Source organism: Papio anubis, chromosome 13, assembly GCF_008728515.1.
Source record: "Papio anubis isolate 15944 chromosome 13, Panubis1.0, whole genome shotgun sequence".
Lineage (NCBI taxonomy): Eukaryota > Metazoa > Chordata > Mammalia > Primates > Cercopithecidae > Papio > Papio anubis.
This window is the reverse complement of record NC_044988.1, coordinates 32836696-32858907: the sequence shown is the minus strand read 5'-3', so window position 1 is coordinate 32858907 and position 22212 is coordinate 32836696. Positions and strand designations below refer to the sequence as shown.

Below are 22212 nucleotides of genomic sequence, written 5' to 3'. Positions count from 1 at the left end.
TCCATCAAATTGAGGTAAAATAATTGATTAGCCCTACTTGTAGACATTTAAGACATTTTAAGTTACATTTTCTGATTAGGTATTGCTATATATAATGCTATTTATTATTATATATATGTGTGTATTTTGGGGGGGGGTAAAAATCTTCTTTAAAATTTCTGGCTATTTCCTTAAGACAAGTTCTAGAATCAAATTATTTCAATTCTGGACCTTGAAAAACATATTCCCACATACCATCTAGACTGTAGCAATATTCACTCCTATGAACAGTGTGAACAATGCCTCTCTCACTGTACCTTCACTACTACTGTTTTTTTTTTTTTGATGTTTTTGATAATTCAGCAAGTAAAAAGACATTTTAACATTGCACTTCTTTGCAAGTGTGCCAAACATTTTTCACATTTATTGTCATTTCTGTTTCTCCTTTTTTTCTTTTTTAACCGTTTCTGTTCATGTCAAAGCTTTATCCAACGTCTCCTTCCCATTTCCACCTCCCCACCTTTCATCCCTGGTTTCATCTATTTCTCTTCCCCAGGCCCCAGGCCCCACGCTCACCCTACTTGACTCTTACTTCTCCGCACAACATCCAGACACACCGCAGGGTAGGCAGGGTCTTCCCCCATAGGTCTGCACAGCTTATCCTCACTTCTTTCAAAGCTTTTTATGAATGCCATCTCTAAGAGGCTTTCCTATATCCCCTATCTAAAGTCACCATCCCTTACTCCTACTCACTGTCTCACTTCTCTGCATCACTTTTCTCCATAGCATTTATCACCATCTGAGGTTGTATATATTTTATTTGTTCATCATCTGCTTCCCCATCTAGAGTCTAACTTTGACAAAAGCAGTCAGCATTCCTAGGGTCTAGAGAAGTATGTAGCAAACACTCAATAAATGTTTGTTGACTGCATAAGCATACTCTAGCTCTGTATCTAAAGGTTTAGTCTTTTTATAAAATCAATTTATACACGCACTCTTTAAATACCAAAGATGATTACCATTTGCAATATTTGTAACAAATATATTTCTAGATTGCTTTTAAGGTATTATGTTTTTGTACAAGCAGGACGTTAATATTTTTATGTCACTAAATCTTACATTGTGTTTTTTTTCCATTTCAATTACACTTAAAAAATTCTTATTCATTAAAAGATCAGACAACTTTTCACCTACAGTTTATTTTAGCATTTTTTATTGTTTGACTTTTTTTACATGTAACTCTTTAATATCTAAGACTTAAATTGTTCTATTTTTATGTAACTTACTGTTGGAGTTTTGTTGCTGTTAATCACACTGTTTTATCTTTGAATCATGTTCCATAATATTTTAAAATTTAACCCGAGTATTTTCCCTTCATGGAAAATCTATAGGAGTTAAATCTCGATGGGCATTTCTTAATCATCTCCAGGATGTTTTCATGACAGTGTTTCTATTTTAAAAGCACTTTCCAAGATGAATTAAGTCTACTTGAGTTTGTTGTTGTTATCGCTACAAGTTCTGATAAGATATAGAACAAATAAAAGGAAGTATAATAGGAAGTTGAGTTCCCGTAAGTGGAAATATCAAGGACTGAAGTCAAATCCGCCTCTAGCCACATTTTTCCAGAAGCTCTTGCCAGGTGTTAGGATTGGAGAACTGACCCTTTTATTGACACTCTGTTAAGACTCTGTGCCTTACCCGTAGTTGCTACTTGATAAATTTTTGTGGGTTGAGTTCCACTGATAGAGCATGATGCCTTCCCAGGAAAATATTCCAAGGACTAGCTTTCCTTATCAATGTCTCTTCCGTTTTCTCCTCTTAGTTGCGGTCCAGCACAGAGCTCCATCCAGACCTGCTCACGGATTGCCTCAGCGTGCAGCCCCTGCAGCCGGCCACTTCCCCTAGAGATGCTACTGCTGAAGGGACCGTGGGACGCTCCCCAGGACCTGGGCCTGACCTCTATTCAGGTAAAGACAGCAAAGGCAGAGCCAACCACAGCTACCCTTCTTTAGGCCTTTTATTCTGGTTGAAAGGAATGCTCCCGTGAGAAAAAATTTTCCTAAGATCATCTGTGTTGTTCTTTATCAATGGGCTGCAAATTGCTCTCCACCCCTTCTGATTCCTGAGCTAGGTGTGGCAGCAGATTGTTTTTTCTCATAAAGAAATAAAATAAAATAATGCATTACCTCTTTTAGTTGTGGACTTCTGCCAGAAATTCAGTGCACCCAACCCTCACAGGTATGTTAAATTTACTCACTTGATTTAGAGTCGAAGGAAATGTTTCCTCCTTAAGCAGGTAGCAGGCTGCATGTGGATTTCTTAATGAAACAGTTGTCATCTTTATGTTTTAAAAGGAAGCCCCAGGTCTCTAAGGAAATTTTCACAACAGCAGACCAACTTGTAAGAATGTTCATTTATGTTTGCCAACCGTTGTGGGAAAGGAGATGGGATGACACTCCCAGACCAGCTTCCATCTGCCTAGGTTTGAATAATAGGTGACTATATTTGGAAAATTACATGTATGTAGTAAAAAAAAAAAAAAAAAAAAAAAAGAAGAAGAGATTAATATGCCATAAGGAAGTTATTTTTCTTTTAGTCAGCCTGGATTTTTATGCATTTTCTACTCTCTGTAATGGTGATATACTTATGCAAACATAATTAGTGATTGTCCTTACATATGGAACGCTCTTACAGTCATGCTATGAAGATGAAAAACAAGATTTACCAGCTTCACATTCCAGACAATGAGAATTTTCTATTTTCTGTGGGTTGCAGATACCACCCCCACCCCCATCTGATTCCAGAGCCAGGTTTGGCAGCAGACTGTTTTTTTCTTTTGAAAAGTATGAATAAGCCATTATAATTTAAAATTTACAGATGCATTGCAGTGGAATGGGAGAAAGACATCCTTGTATAATGTTTTAAACTTGACAGTTCCCAGTTGATTCAGATGCAAGGAGAAAAGGCAGTAAGCAAATATTTCGAGAGCATCAGTCATCAAAACTGGGCCTTAATAATGGCCCATTGGACCTTTATCAGTTGCTTTAAGCACTTACTGTTAGGGACAACATAGCCTCTGCTTTTTGAGACACAGGGAGATGAGATTAAGAAGCGTTGACCAGTCTTACAGAGGTTTCAGGTACGGGTGCATATACACACATCAAATATATCAATGTGCAGTGTTACCAACACATACATAAATATTTTGTATTAGATATATATGTATATGAAAAAGCATGACTAGCTTTTGTTTTTGTATGTCTGATTTGTTCAATATTTGATATATAAACATTTATTTCAGCACATTAAATTAACAAACAATTTTAAGCAGCCTGTAAAGCATTCCCCTACTACTTTAGTTCATAAATCTATGATCTTACTAAGACCTGGAACCCAGTAGTCAACAGTCAACGCTAACCAGAAATGACTGAAAAATGGTCTAACATCCAATATAAACGGTTTCTAGTGATGGGCTGGTCTGGCTATATTGAAACCTCTCGGCAATGGGTTTGGGAAGCAATGCTATCCATATCTATGGAAAACATTAGCACCTTTGTTGTATGTAGCATACAGCATATGGCTCATTTTCCAAACCGTCACATTTGTCTTGGTGTCTGTTTTTATATGTCTGGTAGTGTTTTTAAAGTTTTAGAGTTTTAAATATTTTAAGGTTCAGCTTGAAATGTTTTTGTCATTCCAAGCAAATGTCCACTTTTTGTCCATGACTCTTTTCTATATTTGGTCCTCAAAAAGATGTTGAGCTCTGGAATTTGAGCCTCCGGCTGTGGTAGGTTTGCCTCCTAAGGGGCAAGGATACCTAAGTTGCTCCAGCCATCAGTGGAGCGTCTTCAGGTTGACCCACATTTTCTGTAACTCTGAGAGCACTTGAAACACTCAGATGACCATCTTGCTCAACTTTGTTCCCAGAATTTTACTTCTCCAGGTAGCTTATCACTGTGAAAGTTTACCCCTCTCTACTTCTTTCCTTTTTTTTTTTAATTGAGATGGAGTCTCGCTCTGTCAACCAGGCTGGAGTGCAGTGGCATGATCTCAGCTCACTGCAACCTCTACCTCCCAGGTTCAAGCAATTCTCCTGCCTCAGCCTGCCTAGTAGCTGGGATTACAGATGTGCAACCACCACACCTGGGTAATTTTTTGTATTTTTTCAGTAGACACTTGGTTTCACCATGTTGGCCAGGCTGATCTCGAACTCCTGACCTCAGGTGATCCACCCACCTCGGCCTCCCAAAGTGCTAGGATTACAGGCATGAGCCACCGCGCCCGAGCCCTACTTCTTTCCCTATTCCTCCTTCCCTCAGGTATGATTTTGCTTTCTCACTTTCTTCCTTTTAAAAAAATGAATTATGCCTTTTGTTTTGGAGAGCAGTCAACAAACCAAGAGGCAGAACCAGGCAGGGGAAAATATTACAAAACAAAATTTGTAAGCCTTTCTTTTAAAGTTCTAGAAATGTGCTTGTCGGGAGTACATATTAACATCCGCTGCAAATCTTTGCCCTAGATCTATGGAAAGAAGCCAAACCATGAAAATGCCAAAGGTGCAAAAGGAAACTTCATCAGTTAGTTAAATGTAAAGTCTGAAGTGTTAAGACAATTTGATGAAGATTAAGACTTGGCTAAATAGCAAAAGTACTTGGAGTTATTCCCTTTTATGTTCTATTATACAAAATCAAGAAAACATTTGTTTAATGATTGTCAGTCACTTCTACCTTTAAGTGCTAGTAAATTAATTTATCACAAAAATATTTTGATGGAAACCCATTGAGTATGTATGGGCATAGAATAGGAGGCAGTAAAATTTGCCTTTGAACACCATAATCTTTCAGAAGCCACACTGATTGAGGACTTGTGATGTGAAGAAGTCATGGTTTTGCAATGGAAATTCTTGTCAAGTATATGATGCTTGATAACATTCTAAGAGAAGGAGAGTTTGCATAGCATGAAGATGAACAGGGAAGATAGCAGTTCTGGAAGATACCAGTCTTGCACATCTCCTGAAGTGTTGCCTTCCCTCATTGAAACAAATTTGTCAGGTTCAAAATACAGAGCTTGATTGGAAAGGATTGCCTGAAAATACTTTTATTTCTGTGAAAGATAATAGTGTCCCAGGTTAAAGTAGCCAAATATCACTTGAGGCCATGCTGAGGATGACTTTAATAAAATTAAAGTGTTTACTTGTCTACTATTCTGAAAATCCCAGGGCTCTCCACGCCTGCTGCTGAGCTAACCTGAGAGCAATGTTGTAACCTAACAGGAAGGCCAAGGCAGCAAAGAGCAGGCCTCAAGGATGGCTCATTTATATTTCTTTGCCCTTTCGTTCAAAGGTTCTGTGTTCCATATAATAATGCCCCAGGCCAGGCCTGTAAATTTAGGTGATTTATCTGATAATCTAAGAGGGACTATTTCATAGCCTGTAGATCGAAGTGTGAATGCCACTTTCAAGGCTTAGTACTTGTATAGATCTTCTTGTGAACACCTGTGATGAACTAATGGTATCTAGAAGCCCACACTTGGTGAGTCTGAGATATCATGGACAGTGTGGACCAGTGCCTGGTCTTGGCAGGGAGTCCATTTATTAACAGTGAATGCTGTATGGAAGATCATCTGTCCCATGAGTGATCACAAAAATTATGGCTCCTTTCAAACAGAAGCTGTACTACAGATTCAGTAAAACATGACCTTAGCAGATGACCTAAGCCATGAAGACATCATAGAGGCCAGTGTGGTTGAGATGTTTGAGTCCCACAGAAACTACTCATCAAGGATGAGCTAACACAGCTGGAACAAGAGAAATCTACAAGAAGAAGGGAATTTTATTAATTCCAATTGTATTGGGTTATAAAACAATTGTTATGTTTAGAGCTTACAAGTCCTGTTGAATTATCCAAATTTTGAATGTAACCTTAGATTTTTCCGGAAAAAAAATAGGTGTTTTTTTTCAGATAATATAGGGAAATGTAGAAGGAAAAAGACTTTTTTGGGAGGAGGATTATTTGAAGTCACGTGTTGTTCTCTTCCCTCTACCCTCCTGACTGGGAGGTCATGGCTTCTCTCTTACAATATTATTACTTTTTATAATAAATAGCACCATATAAAAATCTATACAGGATTTAACATAAATTTGTGAAATAGTTAATATTTCATTTTAATGTAATTTTATGGTATATGTTTTAGTACGTTTTCTACATTCTTAAATTGGGTATATTTGCTGTCATGGGACGGCTTGCAGAGTTGTGTTAGAAATAATTTTCTGTAAAAGTGCCTCATATAGTCTGTTCTCAAAAAATGGTTATTAAGTTAGAGATTTATTAGAGGGTTCTAAACTACCACACACATTTCCCAGTAGGTTAAACTTTATAGGAGAGTTGTGAAGATTAAACAACATAACTATGTAAAAGTCTTTAAAAAGACATAGAGCATTATAAAAATGCATAGTTATTACTTGCATTAACTTCAAAAGCACTGCTTTGCTTGGAATTTACAAAGGTGAAAAAGCAGCAGAACAGTTTTGGAATTGGTCAGAAGGAGGTGGAAACTTGGGGCACAAAAGGGATTTAAAGGTAAACATTTGGCAAAGTCTGTGTGAAGCATTCCTTTGAACTGCTATCAAAACCTTGCAGTTTTTGTAACCTCTCTTGCATCTGTGGATGGTCCACTGAGCAAGATTGGAGAATGCTGAGGTCAGGAGCAAGCCTCATACTTCTCTGTTGTAGGCACTGGTTGTTTTAACCTGTTAATTGTGCCCCCCCCCCCAGTCCTGAGCCAGTCCTTCAGTATGCATCAAATCGCCTGGAAATCTTGTGAAAATACAGTTTGCTGGGCCCCACCCCCAGCGTTTCTGATTCAGAAGGTCTGAGTGAGTCCCAAGAATCTGAATTTCTGCCAGACATTTCTAACAAGTTCCCAGGTGACACCACCAGGTGTTGCTGGTCCAGGTGCTGCTGCTGGTCAAATGTTTTTCACCCTTTGAAAGCCATTGCTCTGGATCATAAAATGTAGGCATATGACTTCTGGGAAAACATGACCTGAATCTTGACTGGGAGGAGTTAGAATTAGAATTGCACTGTAGTGTCTATTTCTGTTTCTCACTACATAAAACCTATAGGTGGATATTTTGCTTGTCACCCCACAGCAGCGTTATAATGGCACTGCTCATATTTTGATTAAGAATGAGATCTCATAACCACTCAGCTGAAGACAATGAAGATTCTGATTCCCAGCCAGCACAGGGCACATTTGCATGTATGCAGCTAATGTTAATGCCTTTATATGTTTGCAGGCTGCTTAATTTGGTGCTTCAATTTTTCATACCCACTTATTCCCTTGTATTCATGTTAGTTTTTCATGCAAGATTAAGCTGAATTACCCAGTTTTACAATATGTGCAAGTTTTGCTGTAAAAATATTTTTGTGGGTGAGCAAAAACAATTCCATACCTCACTGAGGAGGAGAGGCAAGTAGTGAGGCTGGGCAATTGTAGCTTTATCCTTATTGGGAAAAGTATTGATTATTTTTATATTATTATTTCTATCGGAAGGTGGAGGGTGAGAGGAGGGAGAGGATCAGGAAAAACAACTAGACTTAATACCTGGGCAATGAAATAATCTGTACAGCAAACCCCCATGACACAAACTTATCTATATAACAAACCTGCACATGTACCCTTGAACTTAAAATAAAAGTTAAGTGAGTATAATTTCACCAGTAATCAACTGGAATATGAGAAGAGAAGGTTGGGTCTATTATACTTTGAGGTGTTCCTGAAGCAGGTCTTAAGGGTGGCAAAACAGAGAATTCAGGATAGAATTTCTGAAATGAGAAGCTAATACTTTTTATGGTTAAGAAGTTATAGACCAGACTGCTGAGTCTAAAGTTCTGACTTTCTGCTTCAACTGAATTTACCTTCCAAGGAAAGAAAAACATAGATGGTTATGTCTCTTTCATGTGAAGAGTAAAGAAAAAAAAAAACTGTTCATATTCAGGGTGTTTGTAGCCACAGTGAAATTTCATCTTTTTTATACTTGCATGGGTACTGACAATGTTAAGAATAGCAAAGACTCTAAATTAAGGGACATTAATGAATTATAACTTGGATATTACTTGCCATATTTTACAGTAATAAGAGAGAATATTGCAGGCACTGAATAGAGACAGTATTGTGGAATTTATTCATTCCACACAGCTATCAGCACTGTCCCAGAAGACTGGCTTTTATGGTATCTTCCTCAATATTGTCATGGGCTGATCTGCCCTGCTCAGGTGCCCTGGCCATGACTCAAACCATTAACGCTGCCTTCACAGCAGGCATTGATTCATCAGAAGTTGCAGCTGCCTTCTTGGAGTCTTAGTTTTTCTACCTAAATTTCCACGCTGCTTTTGCTTTGCTTCCAGAACTCCCTGGTTCTAGCTGTGACCTGGGTTTGCTCCTGAGACTCCAGTCCTGTTCTCTCTAGTGAACTTAGCTGCTCATGTCCTGCTTCTACACTCACTACCCATCAGCTCTGGATTTCAGAGTTGAGTCTTACCCTGGAGTTTCTACTAACACCTAGCCCCACCTTAGGAAGTGAAGGGTCTGTAAGCTTCACTGGAACCTTTTCCGTGGGGACAAAGAGAAAGTCCTTATTTCTACCTTCTAGGAGTGAGTGGCTTCAGAAAAGGGAACTCTTCATGATTAAGAAGAAAATGGGATGTAGCCTCATCAACGCGCATAGGAATTTGCTCCTCAAGCTGGTTAACAGGGATACCTATCAAACGTTTCTGAGAAGTGGATGTACTTCATGAAAGATGCGACGCATCAGCTACCCTAGAAGATTTTGCAGTTGGGAAAGTAATGATCTAGGATTCATAGTTCTGGAGGACTAACGCGGTTCAGAGTCATAGCTGTACAAAAAGCAAGAATGGACAGTATTTTGTGTCTTTTCTTTTGAGACAGGATCTCACTTTGCCACTCAGGCTAGAGTGCAGTGGTATGATCATAGCTCACTGTAACCTTGAACCCCTGGGCTCAAGTGATCCTCCTGCCTCAACCTTCTGAGTAGCTGAGACTTCAGGTGTGTGCCACCCCACCTGGCTAATTTATTTTAAAAATTATTTTGTGTAGAGACAAGGTCTTACCCAGGCTTATGTCAAACTTCTGGCCTCAAGTTATCTTCCTGCCTTGGTCTCCCAAAGTTCTGAGATTACAAGCATGCACCATGGCAGCGGCTTTTTTTTTCTTAAATTGCATTACTGACTATGTTTTGTACAATCCCTGTGATCATAGGTTTAGCCAATCTATGCTCAAATGTAACATTTATAAATGGAAATGATACTTCTTCCTGTAACCTAACTTTTCCTCTTAGTGCGATCAATTGCTGGATTAAATTACATAAAGAGTTCTTGAAACATAGTAAGTGTTCAGCGTCTAGTAGTTGTAATTATTGTTGCTTTTATCTAAATACTATAAAAATACATGCTATAGTTCTGAAAATTAGAGAACAGGTGCCACAGATTACCGATTACCTACCTTCTTGTCCTCCTCTTCTTCCTCCTCCTTCTACTTTCTTCTTCTTCTCCTTCTTCCTCCTTCTTCCTTCTTCCTTCTTTTTTCCTCCTTCCTCCTCCTCCTCCTTCTTCTTCTGGAAAAGTGGAAGCCTAAAATTTTGGGAATATAATCAACATCATTCAGTAGAATAAAAGAAAACTGTAATATGTTTCTTTACATTTCGTATTCCACTACTTTGCCAGTAGTTCACATGGCATTTTTTAATTAAAGAAATCTACTGCAGCTCTCTAAAGAAAAACAAATTGGGATTACAAACCCATCACTGGGGTGGCAATGCCTCCATACTCACAATGTCAAAATTGTATATTGATGGTTACTAGGGTTTGGTCATTCAAAAATAGTGTTGTTGTTGTTGTTGTTTTGTTTTGTTTTGTTGGTTTGTTTTATTAGAGACAGCATGCTATGCCAGAAAGAACATGGAGCTAAATCTAAACTCCAATTCCGGATCTCCAGTCCCTAGATATTCAGTTTGGGGAGGTTATGTTTCCTTTTCTATAATGATAATAATACTGACTTCATAGGACTGTTACGAGAACTAAATGAGATAGCGTAAAAGAGTTTAGGACACTGCCCGGCAGTTGGCAGATGCTCATGTTCTTTTCTCTTTTTTTCTTTCCCCTTTGCTTAAAATCTTAGATAATTACTTGTGAACCAAGTCAATGTCTGTGGCAGTGAATAGAACCCCTTCTATCCGTGTCTTTTATGCTGGGTGCTACTACTTGGTAGTCAGTAACAGATGTGCTGACATAAAGTGTTCCTTCCAAGAAGAATTTAAGTCAAGGTGAGGACTGGCGCCTCTGTATTCTAAGGCCCATTTTCTGATCTGCAAATGAGACTTTTTTTTTTGTTGCCATGAAGAGTAGAAGTATGCTTATACTGGTTGTACAGAGTGCCATTGCCTGCTTGAAAAATGAATTTAATGAACAGTGAATTTGTGACAGTTAGGCAGGTGGAGAAAAGGAGAAATGGGATTGATGGCCTTGGCCAGTGCAACTTTACACACTCCTTGTTTTGGTATTGCTGGGGTGTGGCCCCTGTCCTGAGGTCATTTTGTAAATAGGCTCTTCCAGTCCATGTCATTTATCTCAAAATATACTCTAAGGTGTCTAAAAAAGCTGTTCTTGACTGTTGCTTACCTCAAATTTAGTTTTCATATTTCAAAAACAGTTCCCTAGTCTTTTCATGATGGTTCTTAGTAGTTAGCATGCAACAGTTATTACACTGAGAATCAGCAAACTATGGCCCACAGGCCAAATCTGGCCTGCCCCATGTTTTTGCATGACCTGAGAACTAAGGATGGTTTTAGGAGTTTTTAATGTAAAAAATTTTTTTAAGTTATTAGCCTTTAGGTGAGAACGGTTGCCTGAAGAATATGAACATTGCCTCTTGCCTGCAAAGCCTAAAATATTTACTGTCTGCTCCTTTAAAACAAAGGTTTGCCAAGTCCTGTTTTATACTTACATCTGAGACATTCATCAGAATGACTGAGTGAAATCAAGGCATCAAGTTGATTAATTGAATGAATTAAAGAGGAGAATGTATTATAAGACAGTTTAGGATCATGTAATACATGCAGGTTTTATCATTTTATTGATCCCCATAATATTTTAGATTTAGCAAATACTTCAGTAGTCTTCTAGTCCATGGGTTTTTGGAGACTTTTTTTTTTTTTTTTTTGGGGACGAGTCGCTGGCTGTAGCCAGGCTGGAGTGCACTGACCCGGGATCTCCGGCTGCTGGCTCGCCTCCCGGGTTTGTGCCATTCTCCTGCCTCAGCCTCCCAGAGTAGCTGGGACTACAGAGCGCCCGCCACCTCGCCCGGCTAGTTTTTTGGCGGCCACCCCCAGTAGAGACAGGGTTTCACAGTGTTATGGGATGAGGTCACCGATCTCTGACCTCGTGATCCGCCCGTCTCGGCCTCCCAAAGTGCTGGGATTACAGGCTTGAGCCACCGCGCCCGGCGTTTTTGGAGACTTTTTAAGGCCCAATATTTAAAACAGATAATGGCAGAGCTGTTTCCATTGAAGGCATCCAGAACACATGTACCACCCAATACTCGTAGTTCTCCCAGGGCACTGTATGGAACCGCAAAAGTAGTGGCCCTCAAATGGAACTATTACTGGTTAAAGTCAACAAATTGCAAGGAGACACCTGCAGAAGCAGCCTGGGCCATTGTGGCAGCACTGACTAATGTGGCTCTCACTTAGGAAGAAGCTGCCGCAGGATGGGTGGGGCTCCATTCTAGTTACGAGGTGCTAAAGGCTGGCAGAGAGATCAGAGGCAGGAGCAGTCCTGGTTTTATTCTGCCCAAGATTTTTTTCCTAGAAAGGAAAGTATCTCAAATTCTTGAATATCAAGGATTATGTTTTCAAAAATCTAAGCCTCTCCTAGACATATAAATTAAATCCTGAAGTAAAGCAAGTAATTGAAATATTGAACTTTAGGGACCCAGCTAGTCACATTCTAACAGGGATATCGCTTGCTTCCTCAAAATATATTTTCTACCAGCAACAAGGATGTTTGAAATAGATATAACTGGAGGCTGAACCCTCCATTCCAGATACAGATAAAAGCCTTTAAATAAAAATGATTTGAAAAAAATGTTGTATATGGGCATAAATTCATGACAGCATGTAAGTGCCTTCTAGCATCTATCTTCAGAGTAAAGTAAGCTAGGAGGTGACATGAAGTACCTGATGGCCAAATGGAAATGTGGTCAGAGTGTGAAAAAAGGAGGAAAGGGGGTTCTCTAGAGTCATAATAAAACCAGCTTATAGATGCCATTTCCCCCAGGGCTCATGATAATCAAAGCTGTGAGTTCCTCACTATACCATAATTCTCCAGAAGGGCTGTTGTCACTTCATTTTACACATCTAGGAAAGGGAGAGGCTCTCTGAGAGAGTTCAGAGTTGGTAGGTCAACCCTTGACTTTGGCTAGAATAATAGTGCATTAAAAATCAGATTGGCTGTCTATGCTAAAAATCTATTTCCAAGAAGCCTTCACTGTGAAGTGATTTTAGAAGTCACGTGAAAGTAGAGTGGGTGGGATTGTCCCAGCACGCTCTGAAAGGGAGGAAATATCTTTTGTGGTTAACATGGTACAGGTAGGAGATAGCTGAGGGATGAGTAATGAGGAGATTGGAAACCCAGTATTTTGTACTGCAACTTTGTTTTTTGTGGCCAAGTAAAACTTTTATTTCCAAAAAAAGGTGAGGGATCTTTCTGTGAGAACTTCCAGGAGTGATTGGCCATGTCTGCCCCATCTTTCTCCTTTTTTTCTGCCTTCCCACTCTACCCTAATGAGAGTTAACATAACACACAGACCAGGAAGAAATGACAGATTTCCCACAGGGTAGTCTGAATCGTGTGCTCGTTCTAGTTGTTTTATTGACTTTCTGTGTAATGAATCCTTTGAGGGTGAGTAGCTGGTAGGTTGGGAGGTGGAGAAAAGACAGAAAAGGTAGGAGATTTGAGGTTAGCTGTGTCATGCATTGTTTGGAAAGATCTAAGAGGGCTGTATGAAAGGTTCGTCCCAGAGAAGTTGATAGAGCTGCCAGATGATGCCATTCTACTGGTAACAAAATGTCTTTGTTCTGAAATGCAGATGTTTCCAGAGCTTTTCCTAACATGAAGTTAATTAGACCTGGTATTTAGGAATGCTTGATGGTACCTTTTGACATTTATGTGGATGGCATCAGCCATTATCTTCTAGTTGTATTGTAGGGAACTCCAGAAAAGCATATAAGCCTGTATCCTCTTCCAAACACTAACACCCCTTCCCTGGCTATAAATCCAGCTGCATGATGTGGAAATGTAATTGGGCAGCCTACACAGAAGTTTGGGGCTCATGGGGGAATATCTATTTGTAAGAGAACCTGAATATTCATGTAGCTGTCCAGACATCAATAAATTCTCATTTTGCTTTATTTATTTCTGTTCCCTAGAGAATAGCAGCACGCTTAAGCTCAAAGTTAATAGGCATGTTCTACAGAGCCGTGCCCTCACTTACCTTAATAGAATGCCTCCCTAACACACTTGTTTATCCGTTGCCAGGTAGCTCTCCCATCAGGTGACATGAGTATGTTTTCTTTGTCTTCGTGTACCGGAGACAGTTGCCAATGTTTGCCATCAATTAGCTTAGGGTAGCATGTCAAGGATGTACGGGTGGTGTCATTTTAGTCTGACAGTCGCCCGATCCAGTTGAGAAGGGATTGTTTCATTATCCTCTTATCAGGGCTGCTGGATAATGATACTCTATCCCGCAAAGTGGGAAGGAAAAAAAAGACAGGCAGAAATAATAGATTTTTAGGGATTGGCAATATTGAAAGTATTCATGCCAGAAGGAGAAGGGAAAGATTAGAGAGATGACTGTGCAAACCCTTAAGAAGCTACTTTTTCCTAATACAGGTAGAATATGGAATGATGCCCTTCCTGATGCAGAGGCAGGGGAAGGGGGGAAATGCTCAGACATTAAGAAGAAAGAAAAAAGAAAACTAGTTCCTTCTACTCATTGTCAGCAAGGCTAAGATTAGCTGAGGCCTCTCTCCTGTTCTCCAATTAACTTCAATACCAAATGCAGCCTTCCAAGTGACCCTGACAGTTTATTTTCCTTGCTAGAAATCTGCTTCTGGTTTGTGAATTTAGGTTCAGAGAGCATTTTTCATTGAAGGACAACACAATTAAATTGCTCCAAGGTGAAATGAAAAAAAAAAAAAGAAAACAGAAGATATCAGACCCTATATTTTCACTATTGGGGGCCAAAACCTGAGTCACCCCCAGTATTGGTAATTTTCTTCAGAATGCCTGAAGGGAAAGTCTTTCTTGAATCCTGAAAATTCTGAATCTTTATGCTCTTGGAGAAACAAACAAAAAGAAGTGCTGAAAGTGTAAAAATACTTCAAGATAAACTAAGCTTCAAGAGGGACAATTGTGTTGACATTTTAGTAACAGCCCATTTTCACTCCTTAACGAAGTACAGTCATGCATGAAAATGACTTGTTATCTTTTAAACTGAAATGCATTATGGGTTGTAACTCAAAGGTGTGTACTACTCTACTCCTGCAAAATAAAGTACATTTTAACCCTTGAGGATTCTTTCATAGGCCCCACTTTATAGCAACTCGTATAAAAAAAAATGGAACAACAAAAAGCTTATTTGAGTATGATGTGTAAAGTCTTCTGCATTTTTAAAATAACACCACAGTTTATATTTGTGTGAATTCTTCCATCTGTAGTTTATATAGGAGGTCATACTTTATTCAAGATTTACCATTTGGGAGCAACAGGTACCCTTATCTTTCCCTAGTTCTATTAATAATGGTAATAATTACAATAATATAAGTAGCCAAATAATAGCAACAATGGTTTCTTGAGCACTTGACTGGCGTTCAGGTGTATGCTAAGTGTTTTCTGCTCCTGCTATAATCCTCCTCACAGTCCAGTGAGGTATTATCCTTATTTAAGATGAAGAAATTGAAACCTTAGGCTAAGTGATTTGCCTAGGACACATTGCTAAGGCTAGGATTCAAATTCAGGTCTGTCTCACATTGTGTATGCTTTGTTCTGTTAATAACCATGCTGACACTATCTCTATAGAGTGCCTGATTTCGGATGAGGCAGGGGGAATCAGAATTTCTATTGTCCAGTTGTTCCTGAACTTTTCCCAGCTCTCAAATTCTCCAGGGAGAGAGACAAAGAGACAAGATTCACCTCACCATTCACATGGGGCTTCCCGTTCATTTTAGTGCCTCTGTGAACACTCATTTACCCTGATGTCATTGATTAGCTTATCTTCTGTGCCTTGACCCTGGAAATACTGCCCAAGAGATGAATGGTGAGCCAGTACCTCTTCCCATGTTCCAGCCACCAAGCAACTAATGTCATTTGTCAGGATCTCAACATTACTCTGTCACTACTTACATGTGAATTCACAGTCTGTGGATAATACCAGTTCCCCCTTTTCTATGAGAGCAAGCCTTCATGAGGAGCAGCACCATGGCCATAATGCAACCATGAGTGACTCCAGTGCAGATTTACAAAGCAGCTCAGTGGTTGCAGATCCGCACAGTAAACCTCCCCTTGGTGCATTATTGACAATTGGTGGCCTTTCAGCCCAGAACATCATTCTTGCTTGTGGTAAAGGATGCATATAACTAATTGCTCATGAATAACCCTTCCCTGCCTTTCTTCTTTTCCCAACAGTGGATCAATATGCCTCTGGCAAGTATCTGAAATCTTTATTTGGGAAAAAGCACATTTCCTACCAGCTGTTTGTTTTCTAAACCAAATAATTCAGTTAATTTCTTGCCTGAAATAATTTTAGGAGCTGGAAAACTTCTCTCTTCAATGTTAAATTGCTTTCAGGATGGGCGGAAACAGAAATGGGAATATCCTTTTTGCATTCTAACCCACAGTTTGATGGCTAAAGCTACTCATGTGTTGTTTGTGGTGGGGGATTAGTGGCCATTGGCAACAAGCAGCCTTTGCAAACAGAGTGTTCAGGGGCCCTGATACAATACTTCTATGCCTTTTCTTGAATCTTTCTTGCCTTTGGGAGGCAATGTAGGGTGGTGGGCAGGGTCATGGGATCTATTAATAAAATCAGGCTTCCCGGGTTTGAATTCCAGCTCCACTATTTGCCCGCCATGTGACCTAGGCCAGGTAACTTAACCAGGAACCAGAATAGGCCTCAAGTTCCTCATCAGTAAACTAGGAAAATGTTTATAAAGAACTTTGCACATTATAAATGCTCAATAAATCTTAACTATTGATTCCAAGGTATCAAGGGGCAGCAAGAAGATGAAATGAAGCTGAGACAGGATCCCCAGCACCTACTACTCAAAGTGTAGTTTCCATACCAGCAGCCTCAGCACCACCAGGGACTTTGATAGTTTGTTAGAAGTTCAGAATGTCAGCACCCCCAAGACTTAGTGAGTCAGAATCTATATTTTACCTTGATGATTTATTTGCACATTAAAGCTTGAGAAGCAGGACTGTTGCTGCTCACATAGTTTTAAACAAGAATTCATATTGGCTGTTTTTAATATGCCTTAGCCCAGGTCTTCACCTTTTCCCTCTAAAATGATGAAAACACTGTTACCAAGCAATGCCTATGGTAGCCTTCCTCCGCTCTGGCGATGGCCTGAGACAAGTAATCTTTATTTGGGGATGCTACTAACACTCTTGGCCTCCATCCATCCACACAATAAATATATTACAGCTGAAGTAACCCCAAGGATGCCCTGTTTGTATCCATTAGAAATACAGATTAGTAGTTTTCATTTGGACAAAGAGAGAACTGCATACTAACCAAATTAACCTGAGCTATAGGTGCCACCTAGAATGCCCTGGTAGCTGATGAGATGACACCTGAGAACCACATAGATCAACAGATGCTGCTTTGTTAAAATTATAAAGCTCAACTGAGTTACTTCCACCTACCTCTACTGTAGATGGATGAGAGACTGCAGTGAGCCAGGTCACTAAGAGAGAGAAAGCCCATGGCAGCAGGGAGGCCAATTCCTGGCCGTCTGATGAAGACAGGTCTCACATATTCATCTCAAGAACAGGCTTTTATTTCCTTAGGGAGACTACCATCTCTTAATCACAAAAGCAATAAGAATTTCCAATATGTTCCTCTGCTGTGCTTAATCAGTTGTTCCAGCTGCCAGTCATCAGCTATGTCTGGAAGTTCACTTACAAGCCCTCTTCCAGCCTTAAAAGCAGTAATGACCCCTGAGTTGACACAGACAATGAAGGCTGCTCCTGCGGGGCAGCCTGTGTGTGTCAACTGATTTGATCACAACAGTTTTGTTAATATTGCCCGGTATTCTGGAGGGATCAGCTCTCTTCCTTATGTTTTGGTCGATAGGCCACATTGTGTGCTCTATTGGTTGAGTTTGGAAAATTATTTTGAATGTGTATGGAAGGAGGTTTTTCCTTTTGCAAATGGCATTGCAGTTTTACTCTAAGGTGGAGATTTTCTTCCTGAGGTTAAAAATCACTTGGCAAAACCTGAACATTTGTCTGGAACCATATGTTGTGGTGGGAAAGTCTGTATGAAGTCGGCAGGTATTCAGACTTAGAACATTAATAGACATTAGCACCTGCCTGGTGCGGAGTAGGTGCTGAAAAATTGTGTTTGAAAGGATGAATGAATAAAAGAATATTCCTACACTGTAGTAATAAAGATTGAATTCTGGATGCGTGACTGTGATATGGTCAGAAATTCCTATTAGTCAGGGTAAGTAAAAGAGGCATTTCCTGTGCCACAGTGGATCATTGGCAGAGACAAAGGACAATTCTGTTGAAGCCACAGCTCTCTGACTCCAGAGTGTTGTCCATTTTTTTTTGAAGGGTATGTGAGATGGGGATTGGATAAATGTTGGAAAGCATGCTTGTGTCTGTTGTTACTTCCTCCAAATTTCTGGTCATCATCTTGGTCACAAGCGATGTCTACAATGAGCAGTCATGGCATGAACTTGGCATGCAAAGTGCTCTCAAGTAGACACTGACGTACAGGCTTCTACTAGGTTGTAATCTCACCAGAAGTAAGATTTTCCTATAATATAGAAAACAAAGGCAAGGCATAGACCTTGTTTTCCAGAGAAGTGATTCCCTACACCCTAGATAAGAAACTATTCAGTACATTTTCCAAATCGAGATTTTAAATCGAACCCTAAAGCCCTCCCTTTCTTATTCTCATGGGGCCCTAAAAGAGGACCACTGCCCTTTTCTGTCCCCTTCACCAGCCATAGCATTCAAGGGAAGGGCTATGGATGTGGGCTTGACTGCTGGTCAGTCAACACCAGTTGACGTGGGCTTGATTGGCAGTCAGTCAACACCAGCACAGCTGGAAGGCACATTCTGGAGCCTTCAGCCCTATACCAGACACCTTGTGTGCCCCACCTAGCATCCCCTTCACCACCTGTTTCTAGTGGCCTTTGTTAAGGCAGCCAGCTGATGCACCAGCCATAGCTTGGTAGCACCTTTCCTCAATTGCACCATGTCCCTCTGGATTTCTGCCCTGAGGCTTCTCTGATACCCTGATGTCGGGCGTCTGTGAGAACATTTAGCCACTCTGGTACATGTGCCCCTGAAAGTGTGAGCAAATTAATCTTGACCGATGGGGCAACTGTCGACAGATGAGGAATAGGAGTTGGTGGATAAATGTTCCTTTCTGTCCCTGTCCTAGTCACTGAGCCCCAACATTCCATTGGCATTTATATCTTTTCATCATTGTTTACTCAATGAACATGAACTGATGCTGTTTGGAGATACTAGGCACCAAGGATGTCTTGTTTCCTGTCCCAGGACCCAGCTTCATGTCTGCCACACGATAGGTACCCCATACATATTTGTGGAATAATTGCCTGCTAAGAGAAGAATAAAAAGAACACTGTTAACTCTGTATATAGAGCAAACATAATAAAGTGAGTAGAAAAAGGTAGAGGGCATCACAGAAAAAAGCTCAGTAGTATAAATTGTCATAATACATGAGTGTGGTCAGTTGTCTGGTTTGGCCAGATACATTGTGGGGTCACAAATAAGACAGTGCGTTAAAGTGCTTTTAACATTGTCCAATGATTTACACTAATAGGTCTTGGTATTTTAGTAAAACCGATATAGGGAGGTCTACTCGCTTCACTAAATTACAAGGACAGGGACCCACATATAGTAGAGTATCAAGCACGTAATAGACACTTAATCAATATTGAATATTAAAATAATGGCTGAATGATAGATGGGTGAACAGATGGATGATGGACAGGCAGATGATGGATGGTTGTTCCTGGCTGTTAAATGGGATGAAAGAGAGGTCCTAAACCAGGCTTAACTCTGAGCAAGTGGCAGGCTACAAACAATCCCCAATTTCCCAGCCTGTGTCATTGTAGCTAATGCCAAGTGTAACTAATATAGACCTCTGAGAAGCAGCACACTTTCTGTTGGACCGTAGAGTAGAGCACAGAGTGTGCACACCAAGTTTCCTTGTTGCCCATTGGGTTGTAAACAGCAGGGGCAAGGCTTCCCTTGTGATAAACACAGGCACATACATACAAAAAAACCTCCGGGGAAAAATAAATACCGGGTGCATTCAGCAGCTACAACAAAATAAATAGGAGAGCTCACATTTCTACACTGAAGCAGAAAAAAGAAGTTAGCTGTGTTTTCACAGTATCTCTGTGACCTTTATTATTCCATCAGATTTTGGAATAGTATATAAAACACCGAGCTCCATGCTGACAAACACCAGTTTTGAAACTATTGCCACAGTCAATCCAAACAGCCTTCTCCCCTGGGTAAAATTATTATTTGGAATACAAGCAGAATTGTGGTTCCCTGAGCTAGCTGAGCATAAATGAGGTTAGTGATTCATAAGGTGACTCTAGCGAGTTTGCAAATATGCAACTTGTACGGAAGCTGACGCACACAACAGAAGCTCAGCCTTGCCTTTCTGAGCTGGTAAGCATTTTCAGGCCTCACCACCTCTTTGGAGGACTGTGGTGGGTACAGGCTTCTGAGGACAAGAGTTAACCTGACAGAATGCTGATTTACCAGAAATAAACCCTTCAAATCAGATCACACCCTTGTCAGTAGCTTTTTGAGCGGGAAGATGGTAATTCTGCCTCTTTACATGTTCCTTGAAATACTTGAACTCTTGTTCCTTTGGATTAAGCTTTTGGGGGCTAGGTCATCTGGGGTACTCATTCTATCCTGGAGAGGTTGGGGAAAAGTGGTACTGGTATAAAAATACAACTCCCTGAACTTTTAAACCCTCAAATCTTTTTGATAATGTGGCTTCTCTTTCTTAATCCTGAACCTGATTTATTTTTTTTAAAAAATCCATTTATTCTTTGATATTAGTAGAGTAAGTTCAAAAAGAACAGAAATGGGTATGGAGCTCAGCATAACTTTGTACAAAGAAGGAAGTTGAAGAGAATCAGCCTAATGCTGCTGCCATGATTGCAGCATAATGAGATGTCTACGGAGTAGGTCCCAGACACTGAGGGAACCTTTCTGATAGACTCTGAAAGTGACAAGCCCCAGTTTCTTCTGTGACATCGTACCAATTAGCTGATCTAAATGGGCACATATTCACATTTGAGGTCGAATACAGTTCTCGAAAGGTAGGCTGCCCCTGTGAATGGGGCTGTAACTCACTCTCTGTGTCATAACGGGCAACAGTGGGGGAAGATCCCAGAGCTGTTTTTTCGTAGTTTGAGAGACTCCTCTTTGATGAAGGCCAAGTATATTCATCACACCATCAGGAAAATTCCCTGGGTTAGTTGCTTTCTTAAGTTAAAAGGGTGTAGGATCCTATGTTCACACTAGGATCAGGGAAGCTCCAGTTCTCATTACATTGATTTAGCAGTGACAGAGAGGAACCCCAGCTGACCCACTGTGGCTCACTGCAGCAGTGAGAAGAGGAAGAAGGCCTGTGCTGTGCCCTTCTCGGTGAGCTGACCAAATACTCTGTTACCTGACTCTCATCCCCTGTGACTGAAAAGTGCTAATACAGAGACCTTGGCACAGATGCAAACAGTACAAGATTGACTAATTATACAGTGTCCAGACAGGGAACTGGCAGGGCATGGCAACACTTAGGAGACAGGCCGTGAACGTCAGCCTGAAGTGAGTCAAACGTGAGCTCTGGAGGAACCTGTTCCATCACGAAAATAAAAGCTGTGTGTACCCAAGAAGGGGAGAACTGTTCCCTGAAAACCACAGAGAGAAAAACAAACAAGCCCCTCAAATATGCTTGCTGTCAGCCTTTGGTATTTAAAAAATGTGGGCTTCCTTCGGGGCACGGTCTCATGTTTGTTCTCCCTTGATTTCAGCTCCCATTTTCTCCAGCAATTATTCAAGCCGAAGTGGAACAGCTGCTGGGGCCGTGCCACCCCCACATCCTGTCAGTCACCCTTCTCCAGGACATAGTGTACAGGGGAGCCCCCACAACCCCTCCTCCCAGTTACCTCCACTCACAGCTGTGGACGCAGGAGCTGAGAGGTAAGGCCATCTGTCTCTCTCTCCTAATAGGTGTCGCCGCCAAACCTCCCTCCACAGAGAAGTGCTTTGACAGTTGCTGAATTTTATTAATAATCTGTTGGTGGGTTGAGTTACCCAAAGGTGACATTTTAAAAGTACATACACAAAGCACGTGGACCAAATATCTCATTATCTGTTTCATTTTTCTATGGGAAAACAAATGAAATGATATTGGCAATAGCCCGCCGAAGTTTCAGATGCTGGAAACACACCAGAATTTCCCTTTCTACCTTTCCTCGGTCTGTTTCAGAAACCCAGTTTTAAGGTAATGTATGTGCAGGACGAAACACTTCCCGATATCAGATGGTGCCCTTGCCACATAAATCAGTATTGTTAGGGCACAGGATTTTATATAGGCTGCTCATTGAATACTTAGTGTTAATATCAGTCTCATAAAGGACTTCTGGGAGAAAATTTTTAAACAACCATCATCTTCATGATATTTTTACTCCTGAATGCTTTATTGGCCCCAGAGACCTTTCAAAGCCCTTCATACTTCTGTTTCCCAATCTGTTGTGTGTTTCTGTGGACCACAAACCAAAACAAGAGTCTGCATCTCTCGCTTCTCCATCTCCTTCCCCTTTTGTGGACCAGGCTCTAATGAACTTCTTTTGCTCAAGGGCAAGTG

General features: G+C 40.5%; 1 protein-coding gene across 9 annotated transcripts in view; it reads left to right on the top strand.

The window, feature by feature from the left end:
* GLIS3 (GLIS family zinc finger 3) overlaps nucleotides 1-22212 on the top strand; it is a 482902-nt gene that overhangs the window by 406188 nt on the left and 54502 nt on the right. For all 9 annotated transcript variants that reach the window (XR_004177861.1, XM_009188825.4, XM_031654203.1 and 6 more), the window contains 2 exons: nucleotides 1802-1946; nucleotides 21377-21545. Coding sequence is in view for 8 of the 9 variants with exons in the window: in XM_009188825.4 (XP_009187089.3) it covers nucleotides 1802-1946; nucleotides 21377-21545 (314 nt within the window). In the remaining variant the exon portion in view is untranslated. The remainder of the gene's footprint in view (nucleotides 1-1801; nucleotides 1947-21376; nucleotides 21546-22212) is intronic.